Below are 22,171 nucleotides of genomic sequence, written 5' to 3'. Positions count from 1 at the left end.
AAAGAGCATACAGCAAAAAATTGATGACCCTAGTTTTCAAGTTAGAGTTAAAAACTTCCAAGCTCAACTTGGAAAGGAAGTCTGTTCAGATATTCCCATGGCATTCTAGTCTAGGAAAACTCATATTGTTACTTTTCCATATGAAGATAACTTTTCTGAAAGCCAGATTCCCACCAAGGCTCGGGCAGCTCAAATGCCTGATCTTTTACGGGAAACATGTCAAAAGGAAATTTCTAAACTTCTTGCTAAAGGTCTTATTAGACCAAGTAAGTCTCCCTGGAGCTGCACTGCATTTTATATAAACAATAATGCTAAAATTGAAAGAGGTGCACCCAGATTGGTTATAAATTACAAACCCTTAAATAAGGTTCTTAAGTGGATCCGGTATCCTATCCCTAATAAGAGGGATCTTCTTAACAAATTATACGCCTCTTGTGTATTTTCTAAGTTTGATATGAAGTCCGGATACTGGCAAATTCAGATAGCATAGAACGATAGGTATAACACAGCTTTTGTTGTCCCATTCGGTCAATACGAATGGAATGTTATGCCTTTCGGTCTTAAAAATGCTCCCTCTGAATTTCAAAATATTATGAATCAAATCTTTAATCAATATTCACATTTTATAATTGTGTATATTGATGATTTCCTTATATATTCTCAAGACATTTCTCAGCATTGGAAACATTTAAATCTGTTCTTCTCTGTTATTCGTCAAGCAGGACTTGTTGTGTTTGCAAAGAAAATAAAGTTATTTCAAACTAATGTTCGCTTCTTGGGACACTACATCTCTTTTGGATCAATCATTCCCATAGAACAAGCTATTCAGTTTGCTGAAAAATTTCCTGACGAAATAACAGATAACACTCAACTCTAAAGGTTTCTTGGTAGCCTAAATTATATTGCTGAGTTCTATAAGGATTTAGCAAAGGATGCCAAACCTTTGTTTAATCGGCTTAGACAACAGCTTGAACCATGGACAACTGTACATACTAATTTTGTCCGAAAAATCAAGCTTAAAGCCAAAACACTTCCATGCTTAAGCTTAGCACGACCTGATTGTTTTAAAATTGTTGAGATCGATGCATCCGATATCGGATATGGTGGTATATTAAAGCAAAGATGTCCTAATCTTCCAAACGAAGTATTAATATGCTTTACTTCAGGTACTTGGAATCTCACTCAACAAAAATATTCAACAATAAAAAAGGAGATTCTTTCACTTGTCCTGTGTATAACTAAATTTGAAAGTGATCTTCTTAATCAACATTTTTTAGTAAGAGTCGACTGTAAGGCAGCTAAGGATGTCAAAAATCTTGCCTCAAAACAGATCTTTGCTCGATGGCAGTCACTCCTCTCTGTTTTTGATTTTGATATTGCATTTATTAAAGGCAGTACTAACAGTTTACCTGATTTTTTAACTCGAGAATTTTTGCAGGGCTCCTAAGCAGAAGGCTGTAGCCCCTGTCACCTCCAATAAAGATATTGCCTCATCCTCCTCTAGGCAACTGCAAGAACACCCTTCTCCTATCTCCTCTCAGTCTCCCTCACCTGCCTCAATCTTAAAGGCTGCCAATAACTCCTCTTTCATAGCAACAAATTTTATCCCAGTAATTCCCTTTACCTGATTTTTTAACTCGAGAATTTTTGCAGGGCTTCTAAGCAGAAGGTTGTAGCCCCTATCACCTCCAATAAAGATATTGCCTCATCCTCCTATAGGCAACTGCAAGAACACCCTTCTCCTATCTCCTCTTAGTCTCCCTCATCTGCCTCGATCTTAAAGGCTACCAATAACTCCCCTTTTATAGCAACAAATTTTATCTCAGTAATTCCCGTCGAAACCATCCATCTTCGTCACACCTCTTCTGAAATTGCCACCATCTACCTCCGTGATCACCTTCATCCATCCACTGGTGATAAAACTCGTTTTTTCTATGAAAGAATTCTTAAACAAACTCAAAAGTGCTCAAATTCAGCACAATTGTAGATCCGCACATGTTCGGGCTTATTCGGAGTTCAATATAATTAATATCATTAGAGATCGCGAATAGGGATCTTCTCCCTCGTTCAAACGCGAATTTAATGATGTCACAGGCCTTAAACTCAGGTCATATGATTATGTTGATTATGTTAAAGCTTGGGACATGATATTCTTATATCAGAACAATTATGAGACCCATTCCTGGTTTGTGAAGTTTCGACTTCAACACACCTTATTAGGTGTGCCAAACTGGTTTCTTCAATGGTTCTTCACTTGGGGACCGCCAACTGAATTTCTTCCTTCGGTTCTTCAACAGTCTGTTACCAAGTTTCAAAAATTTAATCAACCTCTGGACTCTCGGGCTCTCTTCGTTCAATTTTTTATCCATTACGAAGTACCCTGGATCCTTCAATGGCGGTATTAAATGACTACTGATGAATTCGAAGAATGGAATTATGTTCCTCATTTGGAGCGCCATCTTTCAGTCAAATGGTGGGATAAATTTGACATTTCACCATTAATTGGTTCTCGCTTTGTACCAAAACGTGGTATCGGTGCTGATCTGCCTCTTGTGCCTTCTTCTTCACCAACGGCTCAGACGCCTTTTTCAATATTTTTCAAGCTGCTCGGCGTCGCCTCCCCTATTTATCTGATGAGCAGATTCAGGAGCGCATCCTCAATGCTATCGGCTTTAATCCGCAAGCCTCTGACCCTGCAGCATCCTCGTCTTCCTCCTCAACTCTTCCTCCTTCGGATGATGCAAGTCAATGCGCTCAACGGCCAGACTACCTGTAGCTCAAAAAAAAAAAAAAAAAAACAGGAGGGTTTTCAAGAGGTCTCACTGCACCATGACCTAGTGCCGTGATAATCAGACATGCTATTCTGATTCTTGCCAGGTGTCAAGCATCCACACCTAGTGTCATGCCATTCTAGTTAGACTAACATCTTGGCATCCGTCACGCCGCACTATAAGCGAATTATAGTGAATGTCACGGGCGGACACTTTAATAATTCACCTCACTTAAGACTCTTCTGAAAAACAGTGGGTCCTCCCACGTGGAATGCCACAGAATCTTTTCGTGGCTTAATTTTAGTCATACACCTGGACTACGGACAATATATCTTTCGACTGAAGCTTATCAGCTTCTGACAACCACCCCACACCTTATTAGGTGTATCTACATTTTGAAAGCAACACCTTATGTTGAGGCTGTTCAACTTTCACTTTCGGTTGATTGGATGCCTATTCGACGCCATCCCCATCAAGGCCCATCAGCATCTCTCAACTATAATTTGTTGAAATTTGGTGTCCTCCATCTATAAAAGGGCAGCTCCTCATCCATGGAAGGCACCACGAGTCACCACAAATTACCACGAACTAGCAGATATAGAATTTTAGAGAGTCTGTAAAAATTTCTGCGTTCTGTAAACATTTTTGTGAGCTTTGGGAGTTTTTGAAGTGTTTCTTTCCACTGTTCGTCTGTAAACCAATGTCTCTCATGTGAGTCTATCTTCTTTACTTTAAATTCCATGTATTATGTTTGCAATTAGAAAATTAAAAGAAGAGATTGCTTTCGTAGATAGTTTAATTGATCTTTCTTATGCTTATATAGAATTTTATATTCATTTATTTCCTGAAAATCCATACCACTTTTACACCCTTCATCGGTTAGAAACCCTTGAATTATCCAGGCTTTGTACTAAGAAAAGAAATCTTCTTAGCCTCATAGCTTCCCTCGCTGCTTAAATCGATCTATGTGATCCTGGCAGTAAACGGTATCAGAGCCATAAGTACCAAAATATCCTATAAAAGAACCAACATATCTATTGTGAGTTTCTTCAATATATCTCTTCAAAATATAAGCGAATTATATTTTGTGAGTTTCTAATTAAAGTACCAAAATATCTAATTTCAGAGCCATAAGTACCAAAATATCCTATAAAAGAACCAACATATTACTATTGTGAGTTTCTTCAATATATCTCTTCAAAATATAAGCGAATTATATTTTGTGAGTTTCTAATTAAAGTACCAAAATATCTAATTAATAATGAAATTACAAAAATATCCAAGAAAAGTACAAAGGATACTGGAGCAATACATTTCAGGAGTTCACTTTTTTTTGAGAAAAAAAATAAAAAACTGACTGATTTCTCCGAGTAGCACTATTGACACATCTTTTTCTGCCAATATTAATATAAACATTTTAATATAAAATATAAAGCCATAAACAAGAGAGAAGAAGATGATGGAAGCAGATTGAAACATCAGAAGTGGAAAACATGATCTTATATAACACTTATTTGTGAGGGAGATTGATCTGTAGGGTAGCCATGTCGAAGAAGTCTGTGTATCTTGTTTCCCCATACTCTTTCTTTCCTTTCGGGTGGGTTATAAATCAGTCGTCTTTCAGGTTTCAAAATAGATGAGATTGAGGGAGATAGTAGGGACTAATAAAGGAGAGGTGTTTATATATTGAGATGTGACATTATATGAGTATGAGAGAAGGGTATTTTGATCTAAGTAAAAAAAGTAAAAGAAACAATTCATACTTTAAATACCATGTACATAGACACATAAAACAGGATCCAACCACCACAAACAAAGGTTTACCAAAAAAAGAAAAAAAGCCCATTCAGGTCTACAGATATACATGATCATGATTTCTCCTAAACAGCCTTGTACTCAGATACAATGATCCAAAGAAATTATCCTTACCCTTAATGTTGGTAGTAGCGATTGAATATCCATAACTTTGATCCAAACATGGTCCTCATTCACACTAAACAGCCTTTGAAGCCTTTCCTTAAGGCAGCTTCTTCCAACTTCCTCCCAATGAATACAAGCTTGTTTATTCTTTTTTCTTCAGGTCCCCATGCTTTGCCTTGGCAGCCATCCAATACGGAATGCACCCCCTGAGCATCATAACCACCTCATTAATGAAATGATAAAAAGATGAGGCAGCGCTGTTCTACCTAATGTTTCTCTAGGCATCATCAGAGGTGAGAGAGAGAGAGAAAGGATACCTGTACAACATATCTTTCATCAGAACCACTTACAGACAAAACCCCCTTCAACCTATACAAGTTCTCACCCTTCTCTTCAACCAGTCGCTCAAGCCAATCATTAACCTGGATTTTACATCATAAAGATGAACTGTTAAGAATTATCCAAATCATAGAATTCAATTGCAATTTCGTGCTGAAAGTAAAAATTAGTGTCATTGTTATCATAAAGTGACAGCTAAAAGTCGAGTCCCTGTAATAAGAGCTGAAAGAGGTCAATTATTTTGGTGTTTGATGGCATTAATGATTATGACAGTTATTCTGAACATCCTATCAGTTAAATCTCATGGCAGCTAGACTTCAATTTGAAACTGGTCATGGACAGTGGAGTTGGAGATTTAAAAAAATTCAAAGGTAGGGCATGACAGCAACAGCGTATACCCCTAGGCAAGCAAAGTTTTGAGCCTTCCGAATCTTACATTCTCAGAAGGGAGGATGATTTAGAAGCTCTCACCTCAGAGGAGGGAGGGGGAGTGAGTGAGGAAGGTGGGGTAGGTATCAACATTGCAAATGACATTACATGTTCCTAAAATAAGATGAATTGTTACCTCATCAAGATCCAGGGTTCCCTCGTAAACTATACTGACACTGGAAACACCAGAATCATGCTTATGATGATGATGATGTCCTCCATGGTGCTCTGTTAGAGGTGTGGGGGAATCATAAAACTGAAAATAAATAAGGGTAACAAGAGCTAAAATATTATTCTCTTAAAAAAAATGTTAAGAGGTCAGATCATCATCTTCATAATCCAAGCCTTGAAAGGCTAGAAAGTAGCTAAATTTGTATAAGAAACAAAAACTGCCAAAATAAATACACGATACCTATTAAACTTTTGGCCTAGGGATCGCTGCCTGGTCGCATCACCACTGAGTCAGCACAAGAACCAACCAGGGGAGGCGCACAGGCATCCAACCAGGGGGGCAGGGTTGTCCTTTCACCACCCTCTGTGTCTGGGCATAGCGGCATGCAACCAGGTAGCGATCTTTTTTCCTAAAATTTTTTAGATATTAACTACAAAAGAATAACTCATAATTTCATGAGTGAGTAAAAAGTTTCACAAGTAATCTGGGGAAAGGGGACTATAATGAGTTATATTAAAGCTCAAGCACACAATTTAACAAAATCAAAATTTTATGGAGATAACTAATCTTGACGCAAATCCATATATGGTTACCTAATTCCTTCTAATATTATTAGATATGGTTCACTTCTGTTCAGATAAATTATTATATAAGACATCATATGAATTAAGAAAATGCAAGGCAACATTTTCTAATTATTATTGTCATTCAAGTTATTAAGTAATAATTAATAACCAGCACTCCACATGTTCAATTAAACAAAATAACAAGAAAATTCCTATTTGAATGAACCCAAATCCTGGTGTTCACGAGCATTACTCAACAGCTTCTCAGGACTTGCCAGAGTAAAACTTCAATCTCCCAAAATTATAATTCACTCTTCTGATTTTATAGCTTTCATTATATATTTAATGAAATGAAAAAATTACCAAAACTAAGTCTACCATGATCTGTTGTTACAGTCATAGGTTTCCTTGTTGGAATCGATTTCGATTATTAGAGTTTAATTAGGCTTTTTTTTTAAGCGTTAAATAGGTATATGCTTGTAACTGATGGGCAGCTGGTTTCTAGTTTTAGTATGTGGCTGGGAAGTCTTGAGGTTGAAGACAATGCCTTTCCCCCACGATTCCTTGTTGCTTAATTTTATTTCCCTTATTTTTCAAGATGCCATTGCTTCTCTCCCTTATCACCCCCCAGCCTTTACCTTAACTTTGCTTCCAAGTATGTCCTTGGAAAATAAATACTAATCCCTTTTAGGTCCTCTCTTCCTTACCTACCCATTTAAACCTTATGAAACTCTGTTTTTTACAAGATTTCCCTTTCCCTTCCTCTTATTGGCACTTTTGTTGGAATTCCTAAGAGAAGAAGAGAATAAAAAAAAAAAAAAAAGGAAATTGAGGAGGAGAGACGGTTTCTCCCTCTCTCCTTTCACACGTCCCTCTTTTCTTCCCTCTCCCACTTTCTCTCATCTTCTCCCCTCTCCTACTTTCTCTCATATTTCTCCCCTCTACACGATTTCTCTCTCCCACAAGTCCATCTCCTCTTACAACTCCCTCTCACGCCCTCACTATCTCACGGTCCCCTCTCCTAGTTTCTCTCTTAAGCCTAAACTCTCTCCACCACCTCACGCATCTCTATCTTTATCTTTCCTAATCTCCTACGCTAACACATCTCCCACGGTTCCCTCCATTACACACGTTTTCCCCTTTCTCTCCTAATTGAAGTCCATCTCTCTCATCACACAAACCCTCTTTCTCCCTTTATATCTCTCTTTTGATCCTTCTCTTTGGGGGACTCTTCACACTCATTCTCTAGGATATAGGCTGCCCATATCAACTCCTGACACACACTATCCACTGCTGTTTTTTTTTTTCCCTTTCTTTTTATGGTTCTCCCTTCTTCTTGGAATGCAGCTTCTTTGGAACGGATTTTCCTGGACAGCATTGCACATAAGTCATTGCCACTGTGCCGAGGTTCCATCACCACCATCATCATTGCTTCCCTTCGTTCATTTGCACCATGAATGGCTAAGTCCCCTTTCTATCTTTAGGTTTAGATGATGTTTTGATTTATTGTTATCTAATTTCTGGTTGGAATTCATACTTGATTGTTTGATGTTAAAAATCCCTCCCATTGTGGATGATTTTTAATAGTTAAATTAGTTTAGAATATTGTCTCTGTTATTCAATTATTCTATTCAAACACTGATATTCTATGTTGATTTTTGGCATACACTAATGATAGCCTTTAACCAATCAAATTAAGCATGCTAAGCGAAAGAGAAAGATGATAGTGCTTGACAGGATAGGTTATGCTTGGGTAGCCATAGATTAGATTTTTGTGGTTGCACTGTGATGAACACATTTATGTGTGAAATATAGGGTAATAAAACATGCATTTTATATATTTAGAATGGAGCTACCTTGGGTTTTACTCTCTTTTTGCAGGTTTTGTATTTTAAAGACTTTAAGCATTATCGGGCATCATATCTCTCCAACAACAACTACCTAGTGTAGTTGGTGAGCTATGATGTGTAAAATCCCCTTGCTCACCAGGAGGTCTCAAGTTTGAATCTCATGGTTGTCTTTTTTTGGAGAATTTTGTTGAAGATTTCCTACTTTTCACTCACTTAAAGCATTAAGGGCATGGAGGGGATTTCCACATCAAATTAGAAGCAAAGAAAATTGTGGGAGGGGTTTCCTGTGCAAGAAGAGAAAAAAAAAAAGGGAAAGAAAAAAAAAGGGGAGAAAATCTTGTCCAAATCTTCTCTCTCCTCCACATCATCACCAAAAGATTGTCCAAATCACACAAAGCAAGAAGGAAAATCATCCCTTGGAGGGAGAAAAATAAGAGACAAAGAAATTGAAAAAAAAAAAAAAGGAAAGAAAATAAGCAAAAAAAAATTATAGAAAATTTCTCCAAGTTTATTTCTCTCTTCTCTCTCCTCCACCTTAGCACTTTTGTTCTCAAAAGATCTCACTACTAATTGTGGGTTTTTCCCTTTTAGGAAAGAGAAATTTGTTACGCTACCTCCCCATTCCCTATAAATACAACTCATGTAAGAGGAGGGGGAAAAATTCATTCTTCTAGGGTTTTTTTTATTAGTTGCTCTATCTTTCTCTTTCTCTAGCTCTAGTTCTAGGTTTATGCTTTAAATACTTTTCTAAGTTCTTTTTATTCAATTAATGCAAGCACTTTTGTTTTTGATTCACTCTTTTATTTTTATTGTTTAAGCAATTCAAGTTGTAATTTTCAAGTTCTAGTTCTAGGCTTAGTTCTAAGTGACAAGAACAAGCTATGAAGCATGTCTTTCAAGTTCAATTTTTTTTTTTTTTTTTGATTTGGTTTATTCCAGACCTGGTTTTTAGTACTGGTAGTATCTCAAATCGATCAAGTTTTCAGTTCAAGGGTTGAAGTTCAAGTAAGTAGACTCCTTCAGTAGTCTTCTCTCCCCCCTCTCATTCCCTCTTCTGACTACCATTTCTTTCTTAATTTAGGATTTTAATTTCAGTCGTTACATTATTGCTATCCCTTTCCCCCAAGATTCATGACTAGTGTATGTGTTGGCTTTGCCCCTCCTAGCCATAAAACCATCAATTTATTGCTTTTATTTTAATTGTCTCATTTTCTCTAAAGCCAAGTAGAGTAACCCTTGTAAGAGTGACTCTCTGGTCAAGTAGGGAAGCTCATATTATGATGCATCTCTCGGGCTAAGTAGAGAAACCTACTTGTAAGTCTCTCTCTAGCTTTATCCCCTTTCTTTTACTTTATTTTTATTTCAACATTTTGTTTCCTTTATTGTTTTTAATTTTAATTGCGTGGGGTATTTATTTTCAGTTATTTATTTAATTTTAATTGCGTGGCTTGCGTCTTTAAATTCTTAGATGACGAATGGTTAGGACGTTATTTTAGATACATATGTCTAGGACGGTAATTAGAATTAGATTACAACCATTAATCAGTTTACTTTCGCATTATTAAAAGAAAAAAAAAATAAAGTGGTTGCTCTCCTTGTGTTTGACCCGTAGCTACACTGATCCGTACGCTTGCGGTTACATTTAAAATCTCAAACACACTGGAATTTGTAGTTTCAGTGAACCGAAGTATGAACTAGAGATTGATAATAATCCAAGACAGATTCGAGACCTAAGAATAGCTTCTTCTCATTAATTCTTGTCCTTGTTAATTGGCTTACTTAGTTTTAATTTGAATTCTGAATTTTACAAGTTTCATTTTCAAAACAACATTCACTTCAATCTTAGTAGATTTAGCCTTCTAGTTCCCTATGGGTTTGACCCCTTTTTTACCATTATCTCATAGTTTAGTTAGGGTTTATTTTGATTCGTTCACGACAGCGATCAGGGGTCGAGAGGTGGAGATGCAGCAATGAAGACCTATTCTAGGAGGAAGAAGAGGGTCGACAACGGTTGATTAGGGTCGACCAGGCCTAGTCTATTGGCCCGCAAATTTGGGCCTTGATGGGGATATTTTGTTTCTATAATTAGACTCTAATTTCAGTACTTCTTATTTTCCTAGTTTCTATTTTTAATTTCAGTAACTAGATGACTTGTGTTTATTTAGTTGCCTATTTCAGTTTTGGCAACTAAAGATTAGTTTCTATTTTGTAATCCCCATCATTATTATAAATAAAGGAGAAGGCTTACTATAGCCCATGATTTGATTTTCTGCTGCTGCTGCCACTGCTGTCTCTGCTGAGATTTACCTTGTGTCTGATCAAGGTTGATGGGGCTGGTGTTTGATCTAGTCGACGCTTGGCGGTGAGAAGCCCGGGTGGTTCTTTCAAGTGTTTTCTTCTTCTCAAGTTTCATTTTTCAAGCATCTACTACTGTTCAGAATACCAGGTATTTATTCTTCTATTTCTCTGCCCAGAATTTTTGTAGAAGTTACAATCGGTCCTTACAGTTGACTCAGATCCAGCCATTGTTTTGGTCCTATTTCTGATCGATAGTTCCTCCCTATCCTGAAAGGATCGGCCATAGTTTGGGCTGAATCTGGACAGCCAAATCAGAGATATGAGAAATCTCTTATTTTTCGTCCTGTAGTGAATTTCTGAACAGAGGACAGAATCGATAGGGTCCTTTCTGTCCCCCTGTGCTTCTGTGATTGTTATTCTGGTTGGACTGTATTTGGGACTTATTATTGTGTCTGAATTAGTCCTAGTTGCTGGTCTATTTTCTGGTTTGATAAAGGATCAGTTTTGGAGATCGATTTGACTGCTGAGAAATCCTTCTTCATTATTTCTGTTTTGTGGACCTATTGTCTTATATTGGTTGTTATTGGTTGTTCTTTGATTAAAAGTTCCTGCAGTTGAGACTTGGTTAGACTCCCTATCCTAGTCTACATTAGGTAGAGAAATCGTAAGGAGATAAGAATAGTCGGCAAGAGACAGAGTCAGGGGAGGGGGTGAGGTAGGTCAATAGAGGGAGAGGGAAAATCGGAGCTGGAAATAGGTATCAGTGAGAGAGAGAGGGAAAATCTGAGCAGCAGATAGATATCAGAAAAAGAGAGACTTGGGAAAGTCGTGCTACTTTGAGCGAGAGATAGTCGGGGGAAGAGAGAGGATCGAGAGAAAATCGAGGGCTGAGGATAGAATCAGAGAGAGACAATCGGGCGAGGGCTTAGCTATGTCGTGCGAGAGAGACCAAGGGAGGAGAGAGTGAATTGAGAGAGGGGTTGAGAGAGATCGAAAAGAGGATTCGAGGGAGATGGAGGGATAAAGGGATATACCTACCTGGTGATAAGCCCTAGCCGTCGTCGTCGCCACCTGAGGGGGTGGGGGTGTGGCGCCAGAGAGCCGAGGGCTAGAGATCCGTTGGAGCAAGCAGGAGAGAGCCGTTAGAGAGAGACAATCGGGAAATAATTCTAACAATTCTTGTCAAATCTGAAAATAACACAGGTAACAGGGGATGAAATCTGAAAACAGAATGCGATAAGTAAGAGGGAAGAAGGATAAGTGGAAAGGAAGAATAGGAGAAATAAAATAGGAAGGAGAAAGATGAGACCAGTGAAAAGAGAGATCAGAGGAGGAAACCAAGAGCACTGATCTGCTCAGGTAAATAGGCCATACAGGCAACCACTCTGTTACAACTGCTTATTTCAAAAGCTCAAGCTATTAAGTAAGGGCCACAACAATGTATATCAACACACAACATCCCCTTCCATGCACACACCCACACACACGCATACAAGGCTCTGCAAGTGGCACCAACAGGCACAACGCGTAGGGGCACAATAACACATAACACAAACCCTTTGCACTTACCAGGCATCGAACATCCAACCTCCTGGCTCTGTACCATGTTATAGCCACTTATCTAAAAAGCTTGAGCTTTTAGGATTAGCTGTTGTACAACACTCGAATGAAAATTCCATATTCAATCTTCAATCACTATTTCGTTGATTGCTTACATATATAAAAGAAAGACTCCTACTATAGAAAGTAAACAGAATTAGAAAGCAAATTGGACTTGGTGCCCTACTCTACCAACATTACCTAAACTCCCACATATAATTAATTAAAATTACAAAATAAACCCAATAAATAAACTCCTAAATATCATATTAGACCTAAACCAGATTTTGGACGTGGTTCATCTTGGTCTGGGATTCCAAAATGGGTTTATGTCAGTCCACAGAAGTGCTACTGCATCACTATTGTTAGCCACCTTCTCACTTTTCAAACACCGTTTTAAGTGTTGAAATAGTCTTCAACTCAATCAATCAATCTAAATTTCTGTTGGTTGTGAGTCTCTGAGTTCTGTTTCAGCATACTTCTACCTTTGATCTCTGTTGTCGCAAGTTTTTCTAATTGTATGAATCAAGTTAATCAACATGACATCGCAAAAGCATGGGATCTTTGTTAGATAATTGGATCTAGCTCAGGCATATCCAAATATGTTATCATAAATAGCTTTGAAAGCGTGACAAAAATAGGCAAGTTGTGAAAACAAAAGTTTACAATAGAGTATTGAAAGGACATTGATCTGGGAGGAAATATCAAAGTATGTTAATGTGGCTGTAAATATGTATTCATATCTTAAGACCATACAGCCATAAACCACCAATACACATAAACACATACTTTAGTCAAATTGCACAGCCCAATGTACACATGGTAAATCAATCAATGGCATGAAAAAGTAGGAACACTAAACAATTCATATATTTCTTTAGATAAATTAGTCAAACTCTATACAGGACAGGGAACAATAGCACGTAGAGTCGTATCCTTGATTTGGATAAACTACAACTGATATTCAACTCTTCAAGGACTAGTAACAATTTATTAAGATTTTTATGCAAACATATATAATGGATGCCCATCAATGGATTTATTGACCTACTCAAAGCTAGCAAGAACGAACACTATCAGATTAAGATGAAAGCACCATTTTCTGATAAAAAATAAAATAGAACCGAATAGCAATGGTAATGTATGCCATCTACAGAGATAGAAGCTTTACATAAGAAATAAAACATTACCATGGCCAGCCTCGCGATGCTGAGTTGTACCGTGGAATTCTTCCAGTTGGACTTCAGACTCAATCCTGCACATTCATAGGCATCTACAAATTTAGAGAATTTGGTGTAACATGACTGCCAAATGCTGCAATACCAGACCAACAATAACGTACAGTATCCTACAACCAAGACAGAGGAAGAAGAGGAGAAAAGAAGCTATCTAGCAGGGAATATCTTCAACTGCTTAACTAACAACTAATAGTAGTAATAAACCCTATAACCACACAATATAAAGATAATTACAAATAACTCCCTGTGGTACATAAATAAACCTTAAACACCAAACATTCTAAATCCAAACATGTTTTCTAGATGACATAACAAAAACGTCTGGAAAGAAAGACCATTGGCTTAAGATCAGTGACTAATGACCTATCAAGATCATATCCTCCAACCCCAAGAACAAAGTCAACATCAACAGCTCCAAACGTAGCTTTATTAATTTGTGCCATTCCATTGATATGCTGAAAATTTTGAATCAAGAAACATCATCAGAGCATGGTTAGAAAAGCAGTGACACCTTCTTGTACAAGTTAAGCCCCTACCTTAATTCTCTTTGTCAGCGTCTCCAAGTCAACCTCACCTACCAAATCTATCTGCCAGAACAATTGAAGTGATGATTCAAAATTTATTTCCCAGACTGCCCAAAATATGGCACACGAGGAATGTCACTAACAGCATACAGATGATTCAAAGTACCAGTAGAAAGCATATTCCCTGCACAGGCTAACCTTGTTCAAAATGATACGATCAGCATAAGCAACTTGGTCTACTGCCTCATTAACCACAAATCTTGGTTTTACTTCATTCAAATGCTGCATGGCATGCTTACAATCAACCAAAGTAACCACTCCATCAAGTTTGACATATTTTGAAACCAATTCATCAGTACAGAATGTTTCAATAACAGGAGCTGGTTTTGCAAGACCTGGAAAAGGAACATCAAACAATGACTTCAATAGGCATGCTTCCAAGTTCCAGTGTAAGATTTAACATTCAGGTCATATATTCTATTTCTGGAAAAGGCAGACAGAATTGAGAAAACCAATTACCCCTAGGACGCAGCACTAGAAATTTACACTTCCAAAAATTGGGGGAGGTCCAAAAAGGGAACAGAAAAACAAGAGTCAGAAACAGAAATGACATCATAATATTGATGATAACAGTCAGATCAACCAGAGTGCTGGTTGCAAACTTCAAACACATATGGAGTGGCAGGTTATCAGTCAAAGCCAACACCATCAATAGAGCTTTGTTGCTACTAAATTAATCATAGTGGGAGTTCTGGAGTTCCGAAACTTCAGGCTTTCAGCTAATGCCACTCTAAGTAATGAATTAGAGATAAAACGTATGGGTCAAGTGGACAACTTGGTTCCCACCAATATCATATATCTGACCACAATGAATCTCACTTTAAGCCTAAATAATAAGATTTCAATGACCTGTTGAAATCTGTTGATATACCTGTTGTTTCTATAATAATATGGTCAAACTTGTCTCGCTTTTCTTTAGCCAACTTCAACAGCATTTTAACTAAATCCCCCCTCACAGTACAGCAGAGACAACCATTGTTAACCATGACAATGTCCTCAGATACAGAGGAATGGCTTGCAACTAACGAACCATCGATATCCACTTCCCCAAACTGCAATGAAGTATAAATAATCAAATAGACTTTCACACGAAGAAAAAGGTACTTTATTTAATAATCACCAAAAACTCAACAATTTCAAAGATTAAAACTGAAGTAGTTAAATCATAATAGTAAAAGAACCCAATTATAAAAATGTATATGGTCATTTCTTGCCTTTTTTGTTTTTCTCGTAATATTTTTCATTTAATGCTAAAAATATTTCATAATTTCAATACATAAATATACATTTCTCTTTTGTTTTTCTTTCTTCCTTTTTTTTTTTTGGTTCATTTTTGTTACCAAAAATATTTCAATACAAAAAGTAACAAACAGAGAACTTTATATTTATATATGAAGAGGGTATAGTTAACATTCAACATCTGGATTTACGAAACAAAAGTCATCCACTCGATTCAATTCTCTATCAAAGCACAGGAGTTTTCTCCTTTGAGGCCAACAATTGGCTAGCAGCCTTTTCTAAACAGAGGAGAAGAGTCCACATCTTCTGGGGAATTTCAGCAAAGGCAGCAGTTGGGAGCAGTTAGAATCAATCCCTGAATGAGGAAATACCACGTTGGGAGGGAGCGGGTAAAGGCCTGCCAAATAGGAAAACTGTAGCAGGGAATTTGCCCCTTGAACCAAACAATTTTTCACCAAGGAATCAAATGGGCTCGAGCACAAATGAAGTCCCAAGTGGACTTGGAGCAAAATTGGTCTAAGGACGAAGCAGTCCAAACAACAAGACACCACTCCCCCTATGTCTTCTATTAATGGCCAGCAGAGCATCCTAGATGGCCACCAAAGGCATGGGGCCTGATATGAACACATCTCACAACGGTTCAGTAGGCGACAAAGCTCATGGGACCACCACCTCAACGGCACCAACACGACGCTCTCATAGAAGAAGGAAGCGCCCAGCAGAATTACGTGACTATGAATAGGGGACCAAGTCTGGGAATATCGTTGAGAAATATTCTCTGTTTTCTGTCTTTCTTGTATTGGTGAGTTGTAGGCCAGGTGGCTATATAAGACATGGGAAAAGGGGTGTAAGGATATGAAAAATACAAATCTCTGTTCTCCTCTTTCTTCTTCTCAAGGAGGTAGCTATCCTCAAAATAGCGGTTACACTTTCCATTTTTTTCTTAACTTGCTCAGGAAGAACAGTAATGTATCATTGGTGCTTTCGTTGAGAGCTCTTGGAATGGCTGACGGTACTCATTTCCGTCATTTGGATGACGCCGTTAGGCACTTCAACGACACTACGATGGCACAAGAGGAGCGCCTGGACTCCTTTCAAACCACCTTCACCAACCAGCAGCACGCCATTTCTGAGTTGGTCCTACAGTTGACGGCCATGGACGGACGATTGGAGCAAGGCTTGTGAATCTCAGCAACTCCACAGGAAGTACGACCAGCTGGGTTGTCTACGCCTAATTCCGGTGGGTCACCCTTACCAGCTCCAGCGAATCCAATCTAGACCCGTGCGATGAGATTAGACTTTCCTCACTTCGATGGAATCGATCTGAGAGGTTGGATTTTTAAGGCAGAACGGTTCTTCGACTACCATGGAACCTCTGTCGACCAGCGATTTCTCATTGCGTCCTTCCACATGGATGGACCAGCCCTCCAATGGTTCCAATGGATGCACAGGGCCTCCCAATTTTCCATATGGGCGACGTTCACCCGAGCATTGGAAATGCGTTTTGGACCATCAGAGTTCGATGACCCTCAAGCCACCTTGGTGAAACTCACACAACTACCATAGAGGCAGAATACTAAACTCGGTTTGAGACCTTAGTGAATCATATTGATGACGTTCCTCCGTCGTTTCTCGTTAGTTGCTTCATTTCTGGACTTCGTTCCGTATTAGAAATGAAGTGATGGCATTCCAACCAGCGGCCATGGCGCATGCAGTGGGACTAGCTCGGCTACAAGAGTCCAAGTTCCTTGAAGCTCGACGCAACAATCCACGTCCTGGGTTCTAGGGACCAGCTCTGCTCCCTGCTTCATTGCCACCATCCTTGCCAACGCTGCCAATGCCTCCACCTCGCATCCCGATCAAATGTCTCTCCCCCACTGAAATGCAACAAAAGCGCGACAAAGGCTTCTATTATAACTGTGAAGAGATGCACCGCAGCACCATTGCAAGTCACAACAGCTATTCCTGTTGGAATATGAGGAAGGAGATGACCAGCCCGAGGCTCCAGACGACACAGGACAAAAGGGGGAAGAACCGCTCCTCGCACCGGAGACAATCACCACCAGCGAGTTATCCTATCACTCACTCGTGGGACTACAGTCACCGACAACATTGCACCTTACCGGTTACGTTGCGGGGAAACCAATCCAATTATTGGTTGATGGAGGGAGTATGAGCAATTTCATCCAAAGCCGCATTGCTCAACACTTGGGTTTGGCCGTGGAAACCGCTCCCAATGTGACCGTGGTGGTTGGCAGCGGCAGTTGACTCACCTACGAATGCCTGGTTCGTCAATTACAGGTAAGCTTGCGCAACCATCCCATTCAAATAGATGCCTTTGTATTACCCCTCTTTGGTGCAGACCTTGCACTAGGTGTTCAATGGTTAGCGCAGCTCGGCCTAGTAATTTTTTACTGTAGCAAGTTAACACTGGAGTTTGGCGAGGGAGACCAGCTCATTACTCTGAGAGGAGAACCCTCACAGATCCCTTCTGAGCTGCAATACCATGGCGTGCGGCAAGTAATTGATACAGGATCAGTTGCGGCCTTGTATCAACTAGAGTCCACACGTCTGAGATGGCAACAAACATCTGTGATGATGAGGCAATCCAAGAGTTGCTCAAAGCCTATGACTCGGTTTTTGCAAATGCCCAAGGACTTCCATCGAGCAGACCGCAAGACCAAGCTATTCACCTATAGCTAGGAGCCCCTCATGTCAACGTGCGGCTGTACCGATACCCTCATTTTCAGAAGACTGAGATTGAGCGGCTCGTGGCTGAGATGCTCGCGGCGGGCATTATACGGCCAAGCACCAGCCCCTTCTCCTCGCCAGACTTACTCGTTAAGAAGAAGGACGACACATGGTGTTTCTATGCTGATTATCGGTCCCTCAATGCTGTCACAATTCGTGATCGTTTCCCAATCCCAACAGTAGATGAGTTATTGGATGAGCTACACGGCGCCAAGTATTTTTCCAAATTAGACCTCCGGTCAGGGTACCACCAGATTCGGGTACGAGCAGAAGACATACCAAATACGGCGTTTCGCACCCACGAGGGCCATTACGAGTTCCTCGTGATGCCATTCGGCCTCACCAATGCCCCCTCCACCTTTCAAGCAATAATGAACACGATCTTTTAGCCGTATTTGCGTCAATTCATTTTGGTTTTCTTGAATGACCTCCTGGTGTACAGTCCTACATAGTCAACACATTTGTCCCACCTCAAGACTATGCTACAGACATTGCAAGCACATAATCTATACGCAAAGAGATCTAAGTGTGCATTTGGACTACGCTCCATTGAGTACCTTGGGCATATTGTATCAGCCAATGGGGTAGCCATGGACCAAGCCAAAATAGTCGCTATGTTGGAGTGGCCCATTCCCAATTCTCTATGCCAACTCCGTTGATATTTGGGATTGACGGGGTATTACCGCAGGTTCGTGCACTGCTACGCTCACCTCGCCGGACCATTGACGGACTTATTAAAAAAGGGGGCATTTGCATGGTCACTTGCGGCCCAGGAAGCATTTGAAAAATTACAAAGAGCAATGACTATGGCACCGGTTTTAGCATTACCAGATTTTTTCTATTCCAATCACCGTCGAAGCCGATGCATCCGGGGTGGGCATTGGGGTGGTCCTGTCTCAAGAAGTGCACCCAATCGCGTTCTTCAACAAGAAATTATCCCCAAAAATGCAGGCCACATCGACCTATGTCCGGGAAATGCACGCGATTACCTAATTGGTCATGCATTGGCGCCAATACCTCCTAGGCCAAAGGTTCACCATCTTGACAGTCCAGAAGAGCCTTAGAGGCCTCACCAACCAAACCATACAAACGTCGGAACAGCACCATTGGCTGTCCCGACCATTGGGCTTTGTCTTTGAGATTAAATACCGCCCCGGGAAGGAAAACTCCACTGCCGACACCTTGTCGCGAGTCCACAGCCACACCACAACACTACTATCATTCTCGGGGCCCATTCCTGAGTTCACTGATCAGTTGCGAGATGAAGTGGCCACCAACAAGGAGCTCCAAACAATTTGTGATGGTTTGGCCGCCAACCCCTCTCTGTACGAAGGATACCATCAACGCAATGGCATATTATACTACAACCATCGACTGGTTTTGGCATTAAATTCCTCCCTACGAGCACTATTCCTTCATGAATTCCATTCCTCGCCAATTGGTGGGCATGCGGGGTTCTTGCGCACATATAAAAGAGTAGCCGCTAACTTTCATTGGAAAGGTATAAGGGTCTATATCAAAAATTACGTGGCTGGTTGTATCGTTTGCCAACAAATGAAGTATATGACCACGGCACCCGCTGGACTCCTCCAACCTCTACCGATCCCGAGCCAAGTGTGGGAAGATGTATCCATGGATTTCATAATTGGGTTACCATCGTCTGGAGGGAAAACTACCATTATGGTTGTGGTGGACAGATTAACAAAGTATGGTCGATTCTGCGCCTTATCCAGCCATTTCATAAGCCAACGCGTTGCGGAGGCGTTCGCCACCAAGATCGTTAAGTTACATGGGCTACCCCGTTCTATAGTGAGTGATAGAGATCCACTCTTCATCAACAATTTTTGGTGTGATTTGTTTCAACTTTAGGGAACGACTCTCTCAATGAGTAGTGCGTATCACCCTCAGTCGGATGGCCAAACCAAGGTTCTAAATCGATGTCTGGAGATGTATTTACGAAGTTTTGTGTTTGAGGAACCAAATCGGTGGGCCAAATACCTCCATTGGGCAGAGTACTGGTATAACACTGAGCATCACACTGCCGCTGGAATGACCCCATTCGAGGAGCTGTATGGACGACCCCCTCCAGTCCTCTCATGGTACATTCCCGAAAGCTCTCCTATTGCAGCAGTCGACGAAGAGCTACAGAGTCGCGACACCATATTAAGGACTCTCAAGATCAATCTTTTTTGCGCCCAATCGCAAATGAAAGTTCAGGCAGACAGAGCTCGTTCAGAGAGGGAATTTGAAAAGGGGGACTAGTTAAGCTTCAGCCATATCGCCAACAATCAATGGCACAATACAACCACCTGAAGCTCGGGCGACGTTTCTTTGGTCCCTTTCAGATTGTCGACCGTATAGGCAAGGTTGCTTATAAGCTCGATCTGCCATCGACAACTCGCCTACACCCAGTATTCCATGTTTCGCTACTGAAACGATGTGTGGACGATCACTCAGAGCAGGCCAACCCATTACCCCTCGAAACCATAGCCGAAGAGGCCATTCCCACACCAGTAGCTATTCTGAATATTCGCTCACTGTCTCGACAAGGGAGGGCAGTAACCCAAGCACCGGTTCAATGGGACGGTCTTCCTCTAGAGGAGACATCATGGGAGGATGTGGATGTACTTCAGCAACGGTTTCCACAACTGAACCTTGAGGACAAGGTTCCTAGAGAACCAGTGGGTAATGATAGGAACACGTCTCGCAACGGTTCAGTTGGCTACAAAGCTCCTGGGACCACCACCTCAATGGCACCAACACGACGCTCTCATAGAAGAAGGAAGCGCCCCGTAGAATTACGTGACTATGTATAGGGGATCAAGTCTGGGAATACCATTGAGAAATATTCTCTATTTTCTGTCTTTCTTGTATTGGTGAGTTGTAGGCCAGGTGGCTATATAAGACATGGGAAAAGGGGCGTAAGGATATGAAAAATACAAATCTCTGTTCTCCTCTTTCTTCTTCTCAAGGAGGTAGCTATCCTCAAAATAACTGTTACACTTTCCATTTTTTTCTTAACTTGTAGAGTAAGAACAGTAACGTATCAGGGCCACACCGTCAGGGTGAAGGATATCCGAAACCATGGCAATCCTGTCGTAGCCTGAGCTATATCTGGATCTGTCGCCAACCGAGTGGGTGAGAATCCCAAGGGAGTGACCTGCGAGCAGAGTAGTTGCCACGACTCTTCAAGATCACAGAGGAATGTTTCCTACTTCCAGAGATGTCTCTGAGAGTGTAGCAAACAAACAAAAAGCTTGACATTCATTGGACAGCATGGCGGTTTTGCTTGGTTCTAATGGAGGCAAGTTTAATCTCCGTTTGTTTCATTTATTCAGCACATCTGCCAGAGATTAGCATCTGTGGTTTTGAATGTTAAGAACCCACAGACAGAACCTAGCGTACCTCATTCTCGATCACTGCAATTCGTCTGCCATGTCGGGAAGTTAGAATGTGGTTCAGCAGAGTAGTCTGCAGTAGATTGTCCAAGTTAATTGAACTGAAACATATAAGAAAGCAATAATCAAAATGATGCAAGCACTAGGCACTGAAACAAGTAAGACAAAACCAACTTGACTTCCCGAGAGCTACATCCACCAAAGGCCATAGCATAAGCTCGAATGACAGAATTTACAGTATTCACTTTACCCCATCCCGTAACTTTCTTAGTTTATAAACAAATTAGAATCACCCAAGCCTAACATTAGTTTGCAACACATAGTTGAAACATTCATCTCAGATGGGCAATTGTTTGAAATCTTACCTTTCCAGAGCCGAGGAAGCCGGTTATTACAGTGGTAGGAACTCGAGTATCGACGTCCGATTCAGTCGAAATGACTGCGGCAGTGTCATACCTTGGACCTGAGACTGTAACCATTCTCCTTGAATAACGTTGACGAATCCTGTCTAGATTACGAGAATGGAATCGTTCTGCAATACATGAATGAATGCTTCCGAGGCCTTCAGCAATGGAAGAACGTGGAGTTGATGAAGATTCAAATAGACAGGGCGTCAGGATCTGATTTAGGGTTTTAGTTGCAGCTTTCGACACCAATAACTTCGTAGCCATTTTCACTGTTGACGGAGAGAGGTTGTGGTCGATGACGAAGTTGCAGGGACGGAAGTCACGGAACAGAGGAGCCTCAGGAGAGCAGGAGACAGAGTTTGACGTCTTAAACCCTAGAATGACGTCTTTAAGACTCTTAACGGTCGTTTTGTCAAAACTCCAACCGTAAAATTACCGTTAATCGATTTTAACACCTGCCCCACTTTCTTCCATAGAAGGGTGAAGACAAAAGTCACCCAATTTCTATAATTAAAAAAGAAAATTATCTAATTACCTACCGAAGTTCCATCCAAAAAAAAAAAAACCCCACCAAGTAACTTGTTTAATCAAATAATTTAATGGATAAAAT

At 40.3% G+C, this 22,171-nt stretch overlaps 1 protein-coding gene across 2 annotated transcripts; it reads right to left on the bottom strand.

The window, feature by feature from the left end:
• Positions 1-4,515: 4,515 nt before the first annotated feature.
• On the bottom strand, positions 4,516-21,962 carry LOC122070731 (P-loop guanosine triphosphatase YjiA-like). 2 transcript variants are annotated; one of them, XM_042634936.1, is made up of 10 exons: positions 21,520-21,960; positions 21,162-21,227; positions 14,638-14,818; positions 13,905-14,101; positions 13,719-13,769; positions 13,546-13,637; positions 13,135-13,199; positions 5,596-5,687; positions 5,009-5,113; positions 4,516-4,897 (listed from the first exon to the last, which is right to left on the bottom strand). In XM_042634936.1, exons 1-10 carry the CDS (start codon positions 21,823-21,825, stop codon positions 4,760-4,762), a joined length of 1,293 nt encoding a protein of 430 aa, XP_042490870.1. In that variant the 5' UTR covers positions 21,826-21,960; the 3' UTR covers positions 4,516-4,759. The 2 variants fall into 2 exon arrangements, with proteins under 2 accessions (XP_042490870.1, XP_042490871.1); XM_042634937.1 differs by lacking the exon at positions 21,162-21,227 and having other exon boundaries at positions 21,520-21,962.
• Positions 21,963-22,171: the final 209 nt, after the last annotated feature.

The sequence above is a fragment of the Macadamia integrifolia genome, unplaced genomic scaffold (assembly GCF_013358625.1).
Source record: "Macadamia integrifolia cultivar HAES 741 unplaced genomic scaffold, SCU_Mint_v3 scaffold99, whole genome shotgun sequence".
Classification (NCBI taxonomy): Eukaryota; Viridiplantae; Streptophyta; class Magnoliopsida; order Proteales; family Proteaceae; genus Macadamia; species Macadamia integrifolia.
This window is presented reverse-complemented; position numbering and strand designations above follow the sequence as displayed.

Excerpts from the sequence above, each read along its gene's own strand:
- LOC122070731 (XM_042634936.1), bottom strand. The coding sequence starts at position 21,825 with ATGGCTACGAAGTTATTGGTGTCGAAAGCTGCAACTAAAACCCTAAAT. Across the intron at positions 14,819-21,161 it reads TTGCAGTGATCGAGAATGAG|TTTGGGGAAGTGGATATCGA; the intron begins GTACGCTAGGTT and ends ACTTCATTGCAG. Across the intron at positions 13,638-13,718 it reads CGCTGACAAAGAGAATTAAG|CATATCAATGGAATGGCACA; the intron begins GTAGGGGCTTAA and ends CAAAATTTTCAG.